The 21,556-nt window shown below is 31.2% G+C and overlaps 3 protein-coding genes across 3 annotated transcripts in view; 1 reads left to right on the forward strand and 2 right to left on the reverse strand.

Annotated features, from left to right (window-relative positions):
* The window catches only part of LOC134691068 (tRNA (guanine(10)-N2)-methyltransferase homolog), a 29,861-nt gene extending 27,466 nt beyond the window's left edge, over nt 1-2,395 (reverse strand). Inside the window, exons 1-2 of the mRNA XM_063551265.1 lie at nt 2,274-2,395; nt 783-860 (exon numbers count right to left, since the gene is read on the reverse strand). Of these exons, the coding sequence (XP_063407335.1) occupies nt 783-860; nt 2,274-2,372 (177 nt within the window). The 5' untranslated portion in view covers nt 2,373-2,395. The remainder of the gene's footprint in view (nt 1-782; nt 861-2,273) is intronic.
* Nucleotides 2,396-2,406: 11 nt separating this feature from the next.
* Nucleotides 2,407-8,450, forward strand: LOC134691069 (proteasome inhibitor PI31 subunit-like). The gene is made up of 7 exons (XM_063551266.1): nt 2,407-2,567; nt 3,646-3,795; nt 4,817-4,896; nt 5,625-5,819; nt 6,684-6,833; nt 7,766-7,825; nt 8,157-8,450. Exons 1-7 carry the CDS (start codon nt 2,436-2,438, stop codon nt 8,206-8,208), a joined length of 819 nt encoding a protein of 272 aa, XP_063407336.1. The 5' UTR covers nt 2,407-2,435; the 3' UTR covers nt 8,209-8,450.
* A 1,122-nt stretch (nt 8,451-9,572) lies between these two features.
* LOC134691070 (trafficking protein particle complex subunit 9-like) overlaps nt 9,573-21,556 on the reverse strand; it is a 44,874-nt gene continuing 32,890 nt past the window's right edge. Inside the window, exons 19-24 of the mRNA XM_063551267.1 lie at nt 19,307-19,417; nt 18,117-18,261; nt 17,299-17,392; nt 16,674-16,772; nt 15,387-15,496; nt 9,573-13,745 (exon numbers count right to left, since the gene is read on the reverse strand). Of these exons, the coding sequence (XP_063407337.1) occupies nt 13,584-13,745; nt 15,387-15,496; nt 16,674-16,772; nt 17,299-17,392; nt 18,117-18,261; nt 19,307-19,417 (721 nt within the window). The 3' untranslated portion in view covers nt 9,573-13,583. The remainder of the gene's footprint in view (nt 13,746-15,386; nt 15,497-16,673; nt 16,773-17,298; nt 17,393-18,116; nt 18,262-19,306; nt 19,418-21,556) is intronic.

Raw genomic sequence — 21,556 nt, forward strand, 5'->3', positions numbered from 1 at the left:
TTATTATATTGTTGATGCCAATTAATACTATACATGTCATATAAGAATATGTAACTTTTACCTGTTTTGAAAATTGTATATATATTTCATAACAATTTTTTATTTCATTATTCATGAATGTGTGTCTGTTTGATATTTTGTAATTGTTTGTTTTATTTCATTGTATTTCATGAGGGCCTCAGGGAAGATTAGCTTTATAGCTAACTGTGTAACCCTCTTTAAATAAAGAATTATTATTATTAGTATTATTATTATAATCATGATAATGTGTTCAACGTTGATCATGAAGGGCTATGCATATGTTAGAAATCAACTTTTAAAGATTCATTGCATTGATAACGGTCACTGCAGTTTAAGTACAAGTCACATTAGTTCATTGCAATCTTAATGAAATAGACATTCTTTACACCAATGTCAAAATTTAGTTGACAGGATGGCACTCTACAAAGTTTGAGACCTAAATATTTTCTGGTATTGCAATGAATTTGAAACTGTTTTATAAATTACTCACACATGATGATACTGTGGATTCAAAATCATTGGTACTGTTTAAATTTTTAAGCATTTTATGAATATTTTGGGTAAAACAAATTTCAATCTAATGACTCTGGCAAAACCACAAAATCAAAAAGCAATAAAAATACATTTTTTGTTCTCAAGCCAAGAAAATTTGTATTGTATCTATAAAATCAAGTTAATTTACAGTTAATAAAATACTTGTACCATTTTTGAGTTTATAATCTTTACTTAATTCAAGACATTAGAGTTATCTAAAGACTTACACCAGGACTAGAACTACATTTATCTTCTGCCAGAGGCTTTGCAGTAAAACCAAACAATTCACTTATGGCTTTTATCTCCTGAAAAAAATAAAATAAATACAAAATATATAAATATACATGTATCGACTGTCATGACTGTGTATTCATTATTATTTGTTGGATACCAATTTTTATGGATTTTGAGGGTTCAGGTGCTAGGTGAACCTTGAAGTTAACTGTTCAACGAATAACAAACTTTCTATAAGCTGGTATGCAGACTTCAGCAAACCATGAAATTAAATGTCCATTAACATGTTAGTGCTTAATCCACGAAAATAAATGAATCCACAGTATTGATAATAAAATGCTTATATTCTGACATAATCGTTCTACATGTATGATGTTGGAAAACTCTCATAAAAAAGCCTATGACCTACATGTATGTGGGAGTTTGATTGAAACAGCCCAGGTAATATATTCATATTTTACCAAAAGCGTGTGCGTACTCAAAGTGTTTGAAGGACGTCATGTTAAAATACAATAAATTAAATACAATGATAAAAGTTTATACTGATTTTGTCTAAAATAAAGCTTTTGAACTTTGAAGGTAATTACTCACAATGTTCACAATATAAGATATATATGGTTCACTACTGACCTCCTACTGATACATAGAGGGTCAGTAAAATCCATAGGGGATAAGGCCAAAGGACAATGGATATATTACTCATCTTCTATGGTTTGCAGGGATTCAGTACTGCACTGAATAACAAATTATCACACATCATACTTTTCCTGCTGATTTTTTTTTAGATAAATAAACAATCATATTTATACAATAACATCTATAGATCCATCATTTTTAACAGTTGACTTGATGTCATGAACCCCCTATGAAATATACGTCATCATTTACCCATGGTGCAATAATAATTTGTTTATATGTCTTATGATAGAGGCTTGGGTAGTAATGCCATTTACAGTCAGGCGTCAAAATGTATTTTTTTGGCTATTGTTAGCGTCTACTAGTTAAGAGTGATTCTTCATAATATTTTTGTCTTGATTAGTCAGGGGTCTCAAATAGTTTTTGTTACCCTCATTGGAGATTGAAATCAACGTAATTCATCAAAATCAACTGATTTTTATACTTATAGGATTTAAAGTGTACGTTTTATCATCATGCACCACAAATTACTGTTAACATTTCGCAAAAAAATGTTTACCATTAATTTGTCATGAAGGAACATACATGTATACCCCCATTTATTATAATTACCACCCTCATCATGCTCATGATAAGGAAACTACTCGTGACTTTGCTTAAAGAATTACTTTTGATTCTAGACCCTAGCTGGATTCACAATTTTCTGACAACAAGATAAAAAGTTTACTCTGTGGTATAAATAAATTTTCAAGATTTGTACAGTAGCCCAAAAAAATTGCTAGATTTTTGTTCTTGACCTCAACGTCGTGTCAGTGCCCATGACAATAAAGAATGATTCAAAGACTTACAGCATGTCTGAAATCAACATGCTCATTTGCAAATTGCAACAGATACTTATTGATTTTGTTCGAATTTGATAAACATGTTTTATTTATGGAAGCTGACATCTTTGTTTACATCTGAAAGGAAGTCGCCTAAGGGAGACAACTGCATGTAAAAAAAAAGTAAAAATGGCTGGACAAGAAGTCTTATTTTGCAGCGTCATTAACCAATTACGATCATCTCAAGATGCTCTTGTGACAGTGATACACTGGAATTTAATCTCAAATGGATTTAAATGCTGTGGAATAGGAGATGATGAGGTATTGTATTCGGTGTTGTCAAATTTAATTCTATTTTCACTTTCTACTATTTCTACTTTCTCTTTGATTTTGTCAAAGATAAGATAAAACACTTGACTATCAAAGACAACCTTTATTATACTCAAAGGAGGATTAAATGACTGATTTAAAAAACTGCCCATGAAAAACTGACAACAACCTTTGACTATGCATGGCAAATAGAATACAAAAATAACCAAATGACAAATATCAGATAATTTTGTCGTACTGCAGTACATGTACCTTCTATCCATACTTAATTTTTAGTCACATAGAAAACTAAAGACTAAGCAACATGAAACACACTTGTGTTATCTCACAATGCAAGTTTTCCTCAATCCACAAAAATTGGAACCCTAAAAAAAAAATATTCTTGTGTATCCATGTATCCTTACACTAATATAATCGATGATAAACTCCTGGGGTGAATTAGTCATACAATTTACTCAAAAAGGACTGACAAATTGCTATGACTGCAGGAAAAGTTTGTCTTGACATTTAAAGGTAATCAAATTTATAACAATGTACATGATGTATGGACATCAGTTAGAGATCTAGACCGACACATGACCGAATAATCTGTCGTCCAAAAGCTTTTTTTTTGTGTTGGTGCTTTTGTGACATCACAAAAGCAACAACCAAAAAAAAAAAAAACTTTCAGACAACAGATTATTTGGTCTATTAGAGATCAGACATAAACAAATCGCTTTTTGTTTTCAACTTACAGAAGTCATAAAACATGTAAAATGTATATTTCATCAAAAATAATCTTGAAGTTGACCAATTTTGTTTACTTATCGACTTGTATAAGTCTATATCTGCAACTTTATAATTTAGGTCAAATATTCTTATAAATCTATTGAAGTAATAAATTGTCATAAATTAAAGGGAGACAAATCTTTGAATCTACAAATTTATACCTCTATGAGTCAAAAGCAGATTTGGACTTGTTTATGTCTGAGCTCTGACTGTACATGGTAACATCATAAACATGCAGTAAAATTAACTTTTAATATCTCTTATATAAATTGATTTTCATGTTTATTATTTACAATTTTAGAAAGCAAAGAATCAGAAGAAGAGTGAAATGTTACCTAATGGTTGGAATTCTAATCAAGACATGTATACCCTGAGATACAAGGATTCCTCTGATAAAGTACACATACTAAAGATTATGAGAGTTGACGAAGACTTACTGGTTCATTTCATGGTTAGTATATGTATATTTATCGGACCACAGATGAATTATCACTTTGTGATTGGTTAAACGCCGTCACGTGGTGACCCCCTATAAGACCGTATGGGGTTAGTAAGTTTCATATGGGGTTCATGACGCGTTAATGGCAACGTCATCTATAAATGTTGTTGTGTTTCATTGTTTATTTTTCATCAAAACGCCGCAGAAAAAGTCCAGCGTCCGATAAATTCGTTATACGGTTAACTACTGACCCCCTACGGATCCATAGAGGGTGAATAAAATTCTTAGGGAACTTGGCCTCCGGCCTCACCCCCTATGGATTTTACTAACCCTCTATGGATCCATATGGGGTCAGTAGCAAACCATATAACTTATAATATATAAACTTTTATTTCAACATTTTATTCAGCTACTGTCATGACTGTTTACATTTATAAATCAATTTATGATTGACAAAATTATGCAACTTTTTGTTAAACTCATATTTAGTGGCATTAATTTATTATTGAAATTATTATCACAATACAATTTGTATATATAATAAAGCACCACTAAATGAAATTTACCTCAATAACACTGACGTTAGCATGGTTAGGCATTATGATTGCCAATATTGTTGCATTAGCCTGATATTGTCAAATGGCTTGTCTTTTGATGGTGTAACCAATGAACTAACAAGCTCACCAGTATGTGAGCCATTATTATTTCAGTTTCCTGTTTTAGTTAAAAGAGTGCCAATGAGACAAATCTCCATCCTAGTCACAATTTGTAAAAGCAAACCATTATGTATATATGTTATAGGTCAAAGAATGGTCTTCAACACATAGCCTTGGCTCACATGGAACAGCAAGCTATAAATGGCCCCAAAAATGACTATTGTAAAACCATTCAAACAGGAAAACCTATGGTCTAATCTATATAAAAAATGAGAAACGAGAAACACTTAAGAACCACATCAACAAATGACAACTGCTGAACATCTGATTCCTTGTAAAAAAGTATATTGAGCTTTAAGTTTTCATTGAGTTTTCAGGACATCAAGTCTGAGAAGGTGACAAGTATAAATATCAGCACAACAGACTATACAACTGGTGACCTGTCGTCTTTTGATGAGTAAGTATCAGAACACCAAAGCAGTCGTCTTTTGAGTATTGAGTATTATAACAATACAACTGATGACCTTTGTAGGAGCAGAAGTTTTGCCTTGCAGCAGATAATATAAAGGTATCCCCAAAAAACTTGACATATCATTGTCACACATGATACACGTTTAAGGGTACAGATAGAATGGCAGTTTTCCAGCACAGGCATAAAAAAGCAACAGTCAAACCACATTTAGACTAAAACATATTACAAATAAAAGCAGTATCATACCAGGAGGAAGACCTAAAATTAATTATTGGACGTAACTCTTAAACAAAAAGATAACATTAATAATTAAGCATTTATAATAAAACTGTCTTCAGCAAACACCTCTAATTTATAGAATTACCTCCATTAATACAGATCTGACCATTTATTATCTCCCTTTATACATACATGTTTAATGTTCTGTTGTCTTTTAAATATGATTGCAGAACTAAGATACTATCAAGCACAGTCCAAAATGATGTACTAAAAGTCATCATACATTGTACATCAACAATGAGTGAAAGCCATTTATTAAGTGTCCTTTAAAAAGCCAGATATGAAATATGGGAAACAATTCAAATGAAAAAATTAGCAGCTATTCATGCTATTAATAATTTGCCTTATAGTGAAAACATCTCATTTGTAGCAATTAATTAAATATGGCTTATAATTTCTAAAATAAATTGATTTATTGAATCTGTCTATTTCAGAGCATTTAAGCATTTAGGGAAGCTTACAAAGCAGTTAAAGAAGGAGATAATTGATGAAATAACAAAATCACCAGCGTCAGGAAGTTCAACTGAACCTTCAAGTTCAAGGCCACAGAGGTCAAGGTTACATGATGATGACCATGACCCTTTACGTGTACCACCTAGGCATCCACATAGACAACCTGTTCCTGGATGGTGAGTGTGACAGGTTATTGTTGGTTATGTAAAGGTTTCATATGAGACCATTATACCTATTGAATAACAACCCATTTTCAATGTGACCTTTACATGCTTTAGTAAATGAAACATTAAAATGAAATAGAGAATGGAAATGGGGAATGTGTCAAAGAGACAACAACCCGATCATAGAAAAAAACAACAGCAGAAGGTTATCCTATCTATTTAGAAAACAAAACAATAAAACATATTCTATAGAAGTATTTAATTCAACTGTTTTCATGTTTTCTATAAATTTGTTGACAAAACTTTGGACGAAATTAAAACAAATTTGAGTTCAGAACTTTCATTTTTAACCCTATTGATCTCACTTGATAAGGGAATCCTGTATGTTCCTTTGATATTAACTTACAAGGTCATGTTTGTAAGTGTTTCAGGTGAGTCAGGTCACCAGGTAAATTACAATAAAATTTGACAGGCAAAATGTCATACCTGGATGCATTTGGCTCTACTGAGCCAAGATCACATATCCTTTTCAATGTGCTGTCAGGTGGCTTGTCTAAACCCCTAAGGTTACAGGTTGGATTTGATTATGTATTTATTTTATATTTAAATGTAACTGACTTTATGGGCATTTCAGGATAATTGTTTGCTTACAAAAGGATAGGGACATTATGTTTCGTGGTCTGTGCACTTTTTCTGTGTCTGTTTGTAGAAATTAAAATGAAAACCAAAAAGAAGACTTCTTTTTTCATCCCAAAAACATACCTCATATTGTGAAAAAAATAACTTAACAGGCAAAAAATATTACTGTGTTACAATATTATTTATTTAAATACAATGAGAATTGTGCTAGTAGCTCAAAAAAGAATCTTTTTTCAGGAATGACCCAGATGATCCATTTTCTGTTGGTAGAGGTGACCTTGACCCTTTTGGTAGAACTGGAGGAGGTATGGTGTTTGATCCGTTCCATCCTGGTGGTAGAAGAGGGGGACCAGATCCTAGTGCTGGTCTTCCTGGTAGATTACCAAGGTAATGTAACCAGAAGAAAATTAAAGAGTGAAATATTTTAATGCAGCAAGTCTTTATTAATAGTTTATTTTGTAATTTGTTGTGATATAGCCTTTTTGTGCAGATACAATGATAAGTAATCATCAATCAACATTTATTCACTAAAATTGACAGACTTTTAAAATTTCTCTCTGTTGAGTTGATGAGCAATAAAATTTAAGTAACAGGTACCACTTCTTTGGTGTGAGTTCTTTTTAAAGGTGTCACACGTAATTGATAATCATGGGCACTTCGAACACAGCTAACATACTTCAACCTTACTTACACAAGTTATTCTACACAGGACATGCATTTGTGCATCTGCTATTTATGATTTTTATTCTGAGTCCTGTCTAGAGTTTCCATTCAAAATTTAAATGCATTGGGGATTAGAGACAAATTTTTTTAGACCCCCAACCACCAATAACAGGAAATTTTCATTTTACTTCTCTTACAAAATTCTAAAGAAAATGCAACCATTCATAATTTATTGATTTGAGAACTATGACAATCCTCCCATGTGTTTAAATATGGAACATATCTAGTCCAAATAATTATGCCGTTTCAGTACGGCTTGTTGATACTTTTTTTGAACGCCTTCCTTCGTCTCAATGGCAATCATACCACATCTTCTTATCTTTATATAGAAAAGTTGAACTTTACTGCAAGAATTATTCTTCAAAATAAGTCGTAGGAATGTGTAACAGCAATATCAAAAATAGCCTTTCTAGACGGCATAATTATTTCATTGTATTTGGACTAGAACATATCATGTTTATATATAAAGCCAACCGACATGTTCAAGAATCAGATCATTGGTTTTCCTATATTACTTTCATGTATTAATTATTGAAATAAAAATTTGTGGCGGTAATATTATGCTACTGATATTATTTTTTTATTTTTTTCTCCAGAGGAGCTGTTCCACCTGGTGCTCGATTTGATCCCTTTGGTCCACCTGGAACTGGTCCTGGGTGAGTTTTCCTATGTTTGAAATTTGGTTAAGGATATTTCTGTATTGTGCATGAACATTGAAAGTTCTTCATCCAAAAAATTAATCACATTCTTCTGATTTCTTTAATTCTTCTTTTTATATTAACAGACTTCAATTCTTATATTTTGAAATAATCTTCAAGAAAAAAAGATATATATGCTATATATAAAAGGTCTGAATATAAGTCAACGATATTTCTCACGAGGGTGCTATATATATGTATTTATGTATAAAAACTTTTAAAATGTCTAGTTTTGTCCCAGATATTGAACCCTGCCATGTGTTTTATTGAAACATATTGTCTATTTCAGACCTGATCCTGATCATTTACCACCACCTGGATATGATGACATGTTTATGTGAGAGAGATCTGCTAAAAACAAGACTTTTTATTGGTTGTTAAATTAACTCACTAGGTTTTGCCCTAGATATTGAACCCTGCCATGTGTTTTATAGAAACATATTGTCTATTTCAGACCTGATCCTGATTATTTACCACCACCTGGAAATGACGACATGTTTATGTGAGAGAGATCTGCTAAAAACAAGACTTTTTTTTAGTTGTATGCATGTTAATTTCATTATTAAAGTTATAGTTGATTATAGTATACAAGTTGATTTACTGTGGCAAGGAAATGTTTCCACTCAGTATCCACCTGGATATGACGACAAGTTTATGTAAGAGAGTCTTAGAGAGATCTGCTAAAAATTAGACATTTTCTGGTTATACTCATGTAAAATTCATTATAGTTGATTATGGTATGCAGACTGTTTTACTGTTCTTCTCCCTTCAGTATCTTTATTCACATTAACCCTTTCCTTTTGAAACCTTTATATACTACTTCATTTGAAACACTTAGTCTTGGAAACAGCTGTATTATCATTCATTTAATGTGCCCGTCCCAACTCAGGATGGAACCTGAAATTCAGTGGTTGGAGTTTGTTGCTGTTTGTTGTATTGGTTTTGCTTTTGAATGGTTTTTACATAATTCATTTGGGGGCTACTTTGACCACTGAACCATGAAAATGAGATCAATGTCAGAAGACACCTGCCAGTTGGACATGTTCAACTTACGATCCTTCCATACATCAGATATAGTACACCTATTGCTTATAGTATCTGAGACACCACCAAGACTTAAATCTTGTTCACTGATTCATGAAATGACATTGAGGTCAATTGAAAACTGTCTGATAGGCATCAGGAACTTGCAAAGTACGCTCATACCAAATGTAGTCATCTTTTTACTTAAGGTGGTACCTAACACTACAGGGAGATAACTCTGTAAAATCAGCCTAACGTTTTATTTACGTTGTGTTAATAAGGGAATATAAAGCTTCTTAATGATTAAAATTGGTGTTTGTCAAATTGCTATGTAACCAGTGTAATTTTTCTGACAAAACGTTTGGTTCAAAATTTTTGAATTTTTTATATTTTTGTTATAGGGTAAAAGTAAATACTTTTGCAAAATTTGATGAAAATTAAACGAGCCAAATTAATTTTCGTAAAAGTGTTGGGTACCACCTTAAGAAATTAAGAATACTGAAGATCTTAACTTTTTCTAAAGAAGCCACTCAACCATGAAAATGAAGTAATGGACAATGGACATCTGAAATATTAAGCTTTTAAAAAGTTAGCCACTGGCTCCAGATAACTATCCCTATGTCTATCTTTCTGCAACAGAAGTTACAGGCTCGACAGAAATAACTGATGAATAAACAAAACAAAAATAAAACTATGCTTTAATAAAGAAAACAATTTTTAACAAAGATCAATACATAATTCTACACAAATCCAATCTGATCCAAATATAGATTCTGTGTCCACACTTGCAGGATCTGACAACACTGGGTTCTACTTTCTGTTTTGAAGACTTCTTCGGATTCCACGGTTTTGTTTTGATGATATACATTCAATAATAAACTGCCACTCGCATTGCACCAAAAAAATCTTACCAGAAAAATAAGTATTTTTTGAATCTATGAACATTTTGACATTTATACATATTTTGTTTGTTTTGTACACACATTGTTGTCAAAATAATGAAATAATTTTATGTGACTGTCATACAATTTGATGATAGAAGTAAGAGATTTTTTTCTGTGGAAGGATCTCCTGAACAGAAACTAGAATAGTGTGTTGTAAGATCCTTGTGGACGAAGCGTGGACGCAGAATTTATATTTAAATCTGATTGACACAAATCAATCTCGATATTGCATCATCCCAATTGTTCACTATACTGTACAAGATATTTTTAGCAGTATATTAGTTAAAGGTGTATATTACATTTGAGCTAATTAAAATTCAACAATTCTTTAAATATGGGGTATATGTAGCTTCAAGTTCCTATAATCACTATCTTGAGGTTTCTTATCAGCATTATGCTGTCAAAGAAAATCATTACAATGTGGGGTTTTTTATTAGAAAATTAGACAGTTTCAGCTTTGCAATAAAAAAAAAACCTTACATTTATAATTTCAGCAGTGTTTTTCCTTCATAAAATATTTTTGAGGTCTCATTTACGGTACATGATTTATAAGATCTCGTTTTCAACATTGATCAGTGATTGACAATAGCAATTCACATTAATTGCTAAATTAACAGTATTTTACAAATGAATTCTTGTCAAAAGTTGATTGGACTTCAAAAATTACTTTGACCAAAATCTTTAACCTGAAGCAGGACAGACGAATGAATGAAAGAGCAAAAGGACAAACAGACCGGAAAACATAAGGCCCAATGGTAGGGTATAAAAAATCTTTTACATTACTACTGTGGATTCATTATTATTCGTTCGAAACACTGGTGAACCACAAATTCAAAATTAAGAAATAATTCATGGGGGCTTGAATATATCGTGATTTTACCACAGGTTGTCCCTTTATGACAAATATTTTACCCTGAGCTATAGCGAGGGGTAAAATATCGTCATAAAAGGACAACCCGTGGTAAAATGAAGACATATTCAAGCCCCTATTAATTATTTCGATTCTATTAGTACAAATACGTGATAGTTTTGGATCGAAGTGCTCTAGGTAAAGGCATTATTTGTCATTCTTTTCTGTGTATTTTCCCATAAAATGCTTATATTATTACGTCATCTTTCTATGACGTCCGGTAGCTCATTCATAAAAAAGCATGATGAGGGAGTACGATAGGAACAGCCCAAACAATATATTCATATTTTACCACAGGTATGTACTCAAGGCATTTGAAGGACATTATGTTAGAATGTTAAACGAATATCATATTTTCAATAGGCTTTGTATACAGAGATTGGCAAAACCAGGATATCAAATATCCATGAAAATGCAAGTTTTCAACAATCTACCAAAATTGATACCAACAAAAAAAAATAAATAATCCACAGTATACTAGGTCAGTTTGGTTTCACTTATATGTATTTACAAATACCTGTATGTTTTCACCGTATTTCACAACCTTGACGTAATGTTTAACTTTCAAAAACTTAACATTTAAGAAAAGCACTATAAAATTGCAAAGTCAGAAAATGACATATGAATACTAGTTTTTTTATACTACTGACCAAGTTAATAACAAATACATGGTTTGTAAATGTTTATACATGTTATACAAGTTGATGCCTTCAATTCTAAAGAAAACATGAAAATAGGGTTTTCATTTTTTTTTAAAAGTGTTATTCAATTTGCATGGGGCTTAGTGAATAAAACCATTATTTTAAACAAAATTCAACACAACAAGAAGTCATGTATATAAAAAAACAAATTACAAGCTAAATCTGTTGAATACACTGACCAATTTCACAATTAATAACCCTTATTATATGTGACCTAACTAAAGATATTTTCATGTAAAAAATATAAAACTGCTATAATATTCATAATTCTATAGTATAATACATTTGAAACTCTGTCACTGTACAGTCAACAATTCTAAATGTGAAATAATTTCAATATTATTTTTTTCAATAGAACAAATATCTAAAAAATAAATTGAGCTGAGTCAAAATTAGACTATATAAACAAGCATTGTTAACCTTTCAGTTAATGCCTTTTTTTACAATTTTTAATTTCCTCCATTCATTTCCAATAACTAAAGGAGAATCCTCAATATATTATAATTTATCATTATAGAAGGGTTTCAATTGACACAATTTAAGGAATAGTTACTTCCCTTTCCTTACTATGGTGAGGATTTTTATCAGACCTTCTTGTACCCCATGTAGCAATTTGCACAGTCAAATAAAAAGCTCAACAATTTAACCTTTTAAAATGACAGCCAATAGAAACCATTCAAACTCAAACTACATCATATTGAAACATTTGTCAGTTTATGGTAGAAAATTAATTTTAAATAAATCAAGATTCATTAAGGTGGTACCTAACACTACAGGAAGATAACTCTTTAAAATCTGCAAAACGTTTCAATGACATTGTGTTGTTAAGGGAATATTAAGCTTGTCAATGATCAAAATTAGTGTTTGTCAAAATGCTATATAACCATGATAACCAGTGTATTTTTTCTGATAAAATGGTTGGTTCAAATTTTCTGAAATTTTTATACATGTACTTTTCTTAAATGGTCAATTTAAATACTTTGCCAAAATTTTATGAAAATTAAAAGAGCCAAATTAATTTTAGTGAAGGTGTTTGGTACCACCTTAAACAAACCCTGTAAAATATCCAGTACACACTGCTTAATTATCAACTATCATTAGTATAAACATTTCAAAAGAATACACAGCAAAAATATTTCATAAAATATTAAATAAATTAATTATGATTTGTTTCTTAAAACAGCACATACAGCAGTTGAAACTAAGTGGCAAGATTTGTTGTGTAAAAATCTAAATATTCAAAGCCTCTGTTGATACTGAACTCATTGTTATAATGCCTAATGGCTTAAAAAATAAATCTACTTTGGATAAATATCAGCATTAAATAAATAAATCAATGTCCATAATTCACAATAAATGCAGTACAAAAGTTTAAATATTCTATGAATCTTGTTCTTTAGAAATCAATTATGTGTATAGCAAATTCAAACATGGGAGAAAATCTAATTTTCTATTTATAATTTATCTGGTTAATTAAGTAGTTGTAAAGCTTTTCTAAATAATGTCATATTAAAAACTTGAATAAGATGAACAAGTTTAGATTTAAATGGTTAACTTGGGCAATTTCTCTACTACCATGAACTCTTAAACATGTAATGGTTTCAATGGGTCACCCTGTAAACTTGTATGACGGGAAACTCCCTAACCTGCATGGTTTTTCCCAAATGTAATTTTTGAACTGGTTCATTGAAATTTGATGACACTTGGTTTTAAAAATCACATTTGGAAGAGAAGAACTCAGTTGAAAAGAGCACATAAAACTTCAATAGTCAACAAAATTACTGTTGAGTGGATCATTAAAACTTGATAACACTTGGTTTTATAAATCATACCCGGAAGAGATGAATTCAGTTGAAAAGAGTACTCAAAACTCAGTGAAAGTTTTTCATAGTCAACAAATTACTTTTGAGCAAATTATTGAAATTTGACAACACTTGGTTTTATAAATAATTCATGGAAGAGAGAAATTCAGTTGAAAAGATCACACAAAACTAACAAAGTTTTATATGGTCAATACATAACTCCAATGAATTTTGACTGTTGGTTTTAAAAATCCATTTGGAAGAGTCGCATTCAGCTGAAAAGAGCACACATCACTTCTTTAAAGTATTTTATGGTCAATAATTAGTTCATTTATTTTATCGATCCTCTTCATCAACAATCAACAGAATCTTATAACATTTAAACACTATACTTTCAGCGTTAGTCCGTCTCACTGTGAATTTAACATTCAATGTATAATGTCCACTAACATGAAATAGGAATGATGTTGAAAAATTCACAGCACTAGAAACATCAACCTGAAAAATAGTTATAAATTTTGGTTAATTGCACACACAATTGCTTTTCAAAAGGTTTAAACCCAGTATATAGTATGATTGTTGGTGATTTAACGCCACTTTTAAGCACCAATATTTCATAGGTGTAAGTTTTTATTGGTGAAGGAATCTGGAGTGCCCAGAGAAAACCTCTGACCTTTAATAGAAAAAAAGACAATCCGAGTCAATTAAGATTGGAGTCAAGTGCGAGCAGGGTTTGACAGCCAATGTTTGTGTATCTAATGTCCTTAAAGAAGGTTATTTCATAAACAAACAATATTAGCTCAGACATAATTAGAATTGTTGAGGTATGATTTCATGTTTCAGATGATTTTATCTTAAATTTCTGAAGGTCTTTTTAAGCATTTTTTTTAGTAGATGTTTTCTTACATTATAGAGTAAAGTGTATTTCCATTTTGGTTACATGTTTGTTTTCATATGCCTTTTGCCACGGCCGCAATGATACAACAAAAAGATGAATGCAACAGCTTGTTAGAAGTCATGTGCCTGTTTCAAGACAGAAATTGTCTCAATGATAGTATGTTTGTTCTGTTCTAACATCATTGTTAATATAATGGAATTGTATGCAATTGTCATATAAGTGAAAGGTTTAGCTAACTATAAAACCAGGATAAATCCACCATTTTCAACATAAGAAAATTCTAATACCAAGTCAGGAATATGAGAGTTATTATCCATTCGTTTAATGTGTTTGAGCTTTTGATTTTGCAATTTGATTAGGAACTTTCTGTTTAGAATTTCTCTCAGAGTCCATTATTTTTGTGACTACACTTTTATTATATCTTAATGTTTTTATCATGTAGGGAATTTGGTTTCGATTGCATATCGGGGTAGTATCAGTTTCATTTATTTACAATTTTCTAATGCTATGAGCACATTCTTGCATCACATATTATGATTTGTAGACACTAATCTATTGTTGAAGATTGTTGATTCTAAAATTTACCTGATGAAGGTAAATAAGAAAGCTTTACACAGTCTCGAAGATTTATATTCACGCTATTTTTATATGCGCGAAAAATAAATTATATATGGACCTAGTTAATTTATCATGTCATTGGGTTGATGTCTGGTTTACTTTCTATATCTTTTTTTATTTATACTTGATACCAAAAGACAACAGTAAATTCAGAAATTAATGCATGCATTTATTTGTGGGAATTCTTGAGACCAATAAGAAATTATGATATCCAATTGTGGTTACATAAATTCTATGAAGAAAAAATCACAACTGAAATTGTGAATGTGAGTTTTTATAGTTGCAATCTAGGAATAGTCACAAATTCATATCAATAAAACCTTAAACAATAATTTCTGAATTTACAGTACTGTTAACCAACTTATTTTCATGGATACTTTACTTTGGGTTTAGCCCTTTCTTAACTATTTCGCAGCAATTAAATTTTGCGATTCTAAAATTTACCTGATGAAGATAAATAAGAAAGCTTTACATAGTCGCATCGATTTATATTCACGCTATTTTCATATGCGCACAAATAAATTGTTCGAAAAATTAGTTGGTTTACGGTATTTGATAACAGGTCAACATATGTTAGCTTCAGGTTGTTATATGTACAGAGTTTTAGACATATATTTACTCACATTTGGCACCAAAAGAGAATCTGTTCCCATTAAAGTACACATACTGTCTATCTCACCATTAACTTTACTACAGCATGATACTTCAAGTTCACCTTCACTGGCCTCTAAATCTGGTCAAAATAATTAGCTTCATATTGTATTAATATTGATTGATTAGTGTTGGCTTAATGCCAAATAAACTCATCATAGATACCAGTAATAAATTTTATATATACGTGAGACGCAAGTTTCGTTTTCAAAAGACTCATCAGTGACGCTGGAATCCCAAAAAAGTTAAAAAGGCCAAATAAAGTACGAAGTTGAAGAGCATTGAGGACCAAAATTCCTAAAAGTTTTGCCAAATACAGCTAAGGTCATCTTTGCCTGAGGTAGAAAACCCTTGGTTTTTCAAAAAATTTTGTAAACAGTTAATTTATAAATATATTAATATCAATGATAATTCCCAACTCAGCATAAAATGGATATATTAAATACTCAACTTGATAAACTTTGGAAACACAAAATTTTAATTTTCTTATCAATTTTCAAACATACAAAAATTAAAGAGTGTAAGCAATTAAAAATTTACAAAATAGCTATTTGCCATATGAAAAATATTAAGAATAATTGAGATATAAACAACTGTTTGTTTTATAGTTCATATTTTCCAAACTTTCAATTTTCAGTGTTCTCTTGTCTATATGGTTCATTTTGTAGTTTTTGTTTTAGTTTTCTGGGTAGCATTTCCTGGTTCTATAGATTTTCAACAATCTGATTGTTACTGTATCACAACTGCTTTCATTATTCTTCAGCAACTCATTTTACATAAAAACTCACCAGAAAAAAAAATGTAAAGGCAAAATATTAATTTTGAAGTATAACTTACGATCATATAACCCTTTTCTCCTTAATGGCGCCTTTTGACACCTGTGTAGTACCTCATTTGAAACCCTTCGACTTCAAAGTGTCTGCAGTAGACTTAATAAAATGTGTATTCAATATGAAAAGAAATATTAAAGGAATTTCCAACTTAAATTTATTTGGTGAAATATTTGTTTTTCACAATGCATTAATACTGTAAAGCATATTTTCAGCTTTTATTGAAAAATCCTATGCGAATCAAGTATTCTAAAAAAAACATTTCTATGGAGGAAAGGGTTAAAGATTTTTGGAGAAAAGAGCCATAGCACCAACTAATTGTTTATAAAAATCTTGATAACATTTGTATTGAATAGATCAATTGAATATAAGTTTTACACAACAATTGAATATAAGTTATACACAATCCATTTGAAATGTGATACTTGCCTTCTTTCAAGGTCAGATTAACATCCAATAACAACAGTCTACCAACTAATACTTCAGGATTACAGGTATCAGTATAAAACTCATCATTTATTCTTATATCTGAAAAAAATAATGCAAACTTATATTATGACTATCTGGACCATGTGTTGTTTATATTGTTGCTTTGGTTTTTTTGAGTATTTTTTATGCCTCACCTACTGTTGTAGATGAACATTTTGTTTTCTTGTCTGTACATCCGTTTATTCATCTGTCCATTAATTCGTCTGTCATGCTTCAGGTTAACATTTTTAGTGAAATTGAATTCCAATCAACTTGAAACATAGTACACATGTTTCCTATGATATGATCTTTCTACTTTAAATGCCAAAACAAATTTTGGACCCCAATTTCACGGTCCACTGAAGACAATGAGCAAAGCCCATACCGCATAGTCAGCTATAAAAGGCCCTGATAAGACAATGTAAACAATTCAAACGAGAAAACTAACGGCCTTATTTCTGTGAAAAAAAATGAAGGAAAAAAGATGCCCATTTAATGTTTGCGGTTGTATAAAAATTGTTAGTTACCCCATCCCATTCATTATACCCCTCTCCATGCATTATTTCATCATTATCAAATATCTTACCCCATGACACCTTTGATACTGTGATTAACTCCAACTGTTCTTTAGTCCATTTAAGATGTTCAATACTAGCTTTACCACAACATGATTCTGATGGCTATTTAAAAGTCAAGGAAATTAGTTTTTCTTTTCTGATTAGTATAGAACAAAAAGTTTCGAAAGCAAATTTACATATCTAACATTGTTGGGTTGATGTTTAGACGAGTTGTATATACATAATGTACACAGCCATGTATCACTATCATTGCTGGTGATCCAATGGATAAATCTGTTGTAGAGTTGCCACTGACTCAGACATTCTTATATACATAAATAATACACAGTACATATTTTAAAAGGCCTTCCTTACACCCCACTTAAGGACGTGACAAAACACAAGCCATCATTTGAAGAATCTCATTTGTCCATTTCAAAGTATAAGGTTGATGGGCAATCTTAAGAGGTTTTTCATAAATTTTGTAAATTGTTGAACATTTAGATTTTGATTCACCTGTGATCATGTTTTCCCTCAAATCATCATATCTATTCAACTAAATTGATAATTGTAATGGGGAATGAGGAGCAGAAAACAGACGAAAACCATCAAAGGGTGAGAAAATACCATACTGTGAGACGATCTTCAGCTAGCCCCTTAACAAAAATGTGTTCTAGGTAAGTGATAGATAATAAACGTGATACTAAACTCTGAATTATATAAATGAACTAAAATCAAAAATCATACAAGACTAACAAAGGGCCAGAGGCTCCTGACTTGGGACAGGTGCAAAAATGTGGTTAGGTTAAAATGAATGTCATACTAAACTCTAAAATACAAAGGATACAATATTCCATCGGATGTCCACAAAGCTAGCTAAGAATTGACTATAATGATTGGAATGTCCTATATGTTTAATCACTGTGTTCTTCAGGTCTATTGATGGCTCTGGTTCAGGAGGAAAAATACACCTCTCTACCTGTACAGATACCCTGTAAATATAGAATTTAAAGAACGTTATATTTGTCACAATCCATCCCATATTTCATAGCTTCAAATTTGTTACAATCAATCCCATATTTCAAATCTGCAAATTTGTCACAATCAATCCCATATTTCATAGCTGCAAATTTGTCACAATCAATTCCTTAATTCATATCAGGAAATTTGTCATGATCAATCCCATATTCCATAGCTTCAAATTTGTTACAATCAATCCCATATTTCAAATCTGCAAATTTGTCACAATCCAATCCCATATTTTATAAGTAGAACTTTGTTACAATTTAAACCATATTTCACAGCTGCAAAGGAGTAGGTCCGGTAAGGACCGATTTTGGCCTCAAATTTAAGTTTCATCTGACGAAAGATTTTGACCACTTTTCAAACACTTAAGTGTCTATTTCATACGATTCAATTAATTTATGTGCAAGATTTTACCTTAATTAGTCATTAAAAACGATCCGATTCAAGCTCAAATATGAAAAATCTACCAAATATGCGAAAAAATGTCACTTTTCAGATGGTTTTTGTCAAAAACAAAAGTGGCCGCATCCGTGTTCATCCTCAATCTTTACATATGTTATGTATTATCATCAAATACAACTTCCATTTCAACATTTTGGATGAACACGAATGCGGCCACTTTCGTTTTACCCGGAAACTGTCTAAAATTTAACTAAAATGCTGGAATTGTGAAGATGTAAACATCAACCCAACAATGTTAGATCTGTAAATTTGCTTTCGCAAATTTTTGGTTCTTCCCTCGCCAGGATTCGAACCCATGCCACTGTGATATCGTGACACCAAATCGCCTGCACTGCAGCCGTCCCGCTAGACCACACGACAACCTGGGCTCTCAAAAAAAGAGCTTTCGGTGGGCATGTGTTACCTTTCCACGTCAGTTTTAATCTAGCGGCGTACTACAGTACATGATATATAAGGCATGAAGATGTTATATATATATATTGCATGGACTGTCAATCTTTATAGGATATTCTAAACAACTTAATACTGGGTTCTGGTTTTGTTTAATACCTTCTCACTTCTTCTAGTTCTAAGATAACATTTTGATCAGCAGTGTACTGCACATCTATCTGATGTCCACTCACATTCTTTACATCAAATACTAAAACACAGTGGTCAGGGCTGTAATATAAAGATAAGTGTGTAGTTAGGACATCAAAACACAGTGGTCAGGGCTGTAATATAAAGATAAGTGTGTAGTTAGGACATCAAAACACAGTGGTCAGGGCTGTAATATAAAGATAAGTGTGTAGTTAGGACATCAAAACACAGTGGTCAGGGCTGTAATATAAAGATAAGTGTGTAGTTAGGACATCAAAACACAGTGGTCTGGGCTGTAATATAAAGATAAGTGTGTAGTTAGGACATCGAAAGCTCAATCAAAGCTCAGTAGAATCAATGGCAATTAATGCAAAATTAATGAATCTATCTAAATTCATTATAAGATAACACCTTACATGAAATCCACCAGTTACTCATGTTATTATATAGATAAAATTCAGATTCAATTTTAGAAAAGACTATCAACAATTGATTTAAGGAGGCTCGCGGGTATAAAATTTTCAGAAAAAAATCAAACATTTATTTTTCATTACAAATGTTATTCATTACCTTAAGTAGTTGTTACTTTATCATATGGTACAAAAATCATTTATAAAAACCAATACGCGTTGACCCCAGGTGACTTATAAAATGTAGATATCATTGAACCAGATGCTCCGCAGGGCGTAGCTTTATACGACCGCAGAGGTTGAACCCTGAACGGTTGGGGCAAGTATGGACACAACATTCAAGCTGGATTCCGCTCTAAATTTGGATTGTGATTAAATAGTTGACACAGCATAGGTTTCTGACACAGAATGAATGTATTCAAATGAACTTAAAATTTTTGTTTTCCCTTAGAGCAATTCACTATGCTGTTGAATATTAATCCTCTCAAAAAAATGTTTGAAGAAATTTTCTTTTTATTTATGAAATTTCAAATGAGAAAAATTGAACCCATTTTTTTAATCACATCCCCCTTTCCCTTATTCCAAAACTAATTTCAATTAAAATATTCTAATGGAGTTTGCAACAATTACTACTCATTTAAATACATCATAAAATATTAAGATGTAAAAAAACTGCTTGTTATCACTGAATGGTAAAGATTATTTAAATTTATCAGTTGGTAGTAAAAAGTGAATATACATTGTATATTGTATATAACAAAGATTTAAGTTGATTCTGGACAAAGAAAGAGAACTCCAATTAAAAAAAATTCTTGCAGATATTTCTTGCTTACTATACTGGACAAAGAAAGATAACTCTTAATTAAAAAAAAATTTGCTATTTCACAATATTGTGAAATTAGATATTTCTTGCCATTGCACAATACTGTGCAATTGAAAAGACTTGCTATTGCACAATAATTAATATAATAATTTTAGATCCTGATTTGGACCAATTTGAAAACTGGGCCCATAATCAAAAATCTAAGTACATGTTAAGATTCAGCATATCAAAGAGGCCCAAGAATTAAATTTTTGTTAAAATCAAACTTAGTTTAATTTTGGACCCATTGCACTTTAATTTAGACCAATTTTAAAACTGGACCAAAAATTAAGAATCTACATACACAGTTAGATTTGGCATTTCAAAGAACCCCAATTATTCAATTTTTGATGAAATCAAACAATGTTTAATTTTGGACCTCGATTTGGGCCAACTTGAAAACTGGGCCAATAATCAAAAATCTAAGTACATTTTTAGATTCAGCATATCAAAGAACCCCAAGGTTTCAATTTTTGATAAAATCAAACTAAGTTTAATTTTGGACTCTTTGGACCTTAATGTAGACCAATTTGAAAACGGGACCAAAAATTAAGAATCTACATAAACAGTTAGATTCGGCATATTAAAGAACCCCAATTATTCAATTTTGATGAAATCAAACAAAGTTTAATTTTGGACCCTTTGGGCCCCTTTTTCCTTAACTGTTGGGACCAAAACTCCCAAAATCAATACCAACCTTCCTTTTATAGTCATAAACCTTGTGTTTAAATTTCATAGATTTCTATTTACTTATACTAACGCTATTGTGCGAAAACCAAGAAAAATGCTTATTTGGGTCCCTTTTTGGCCCCTAATTCCTAAACTGTTGGGACAGAAACTCCCAAAATCAATACCAACCTTCCTTTTGTGGTCATAAACATTGTGTTTAAATTTCATTGATTTCTATTTACTTTAACTAAAGTTATTGTGCGAAAACCAAGAATAATG

The sequence above is a fragment of the Mytilus trossulus genome, chromosome 11 (assembly GCF_036588685.1).
Source record: "Mytilus trossulus isolate FHL-02 chromosome 11, PNRI_Mtr1.1.1.hap1, whole genome shotgun sequence".
NCBI classification, from domain to species: Eukaryota; Metazoa; Mollusca; class Bivalvia; order Mytilida; family Mytilidae; genus Mytilus; species Mytilus trossulus.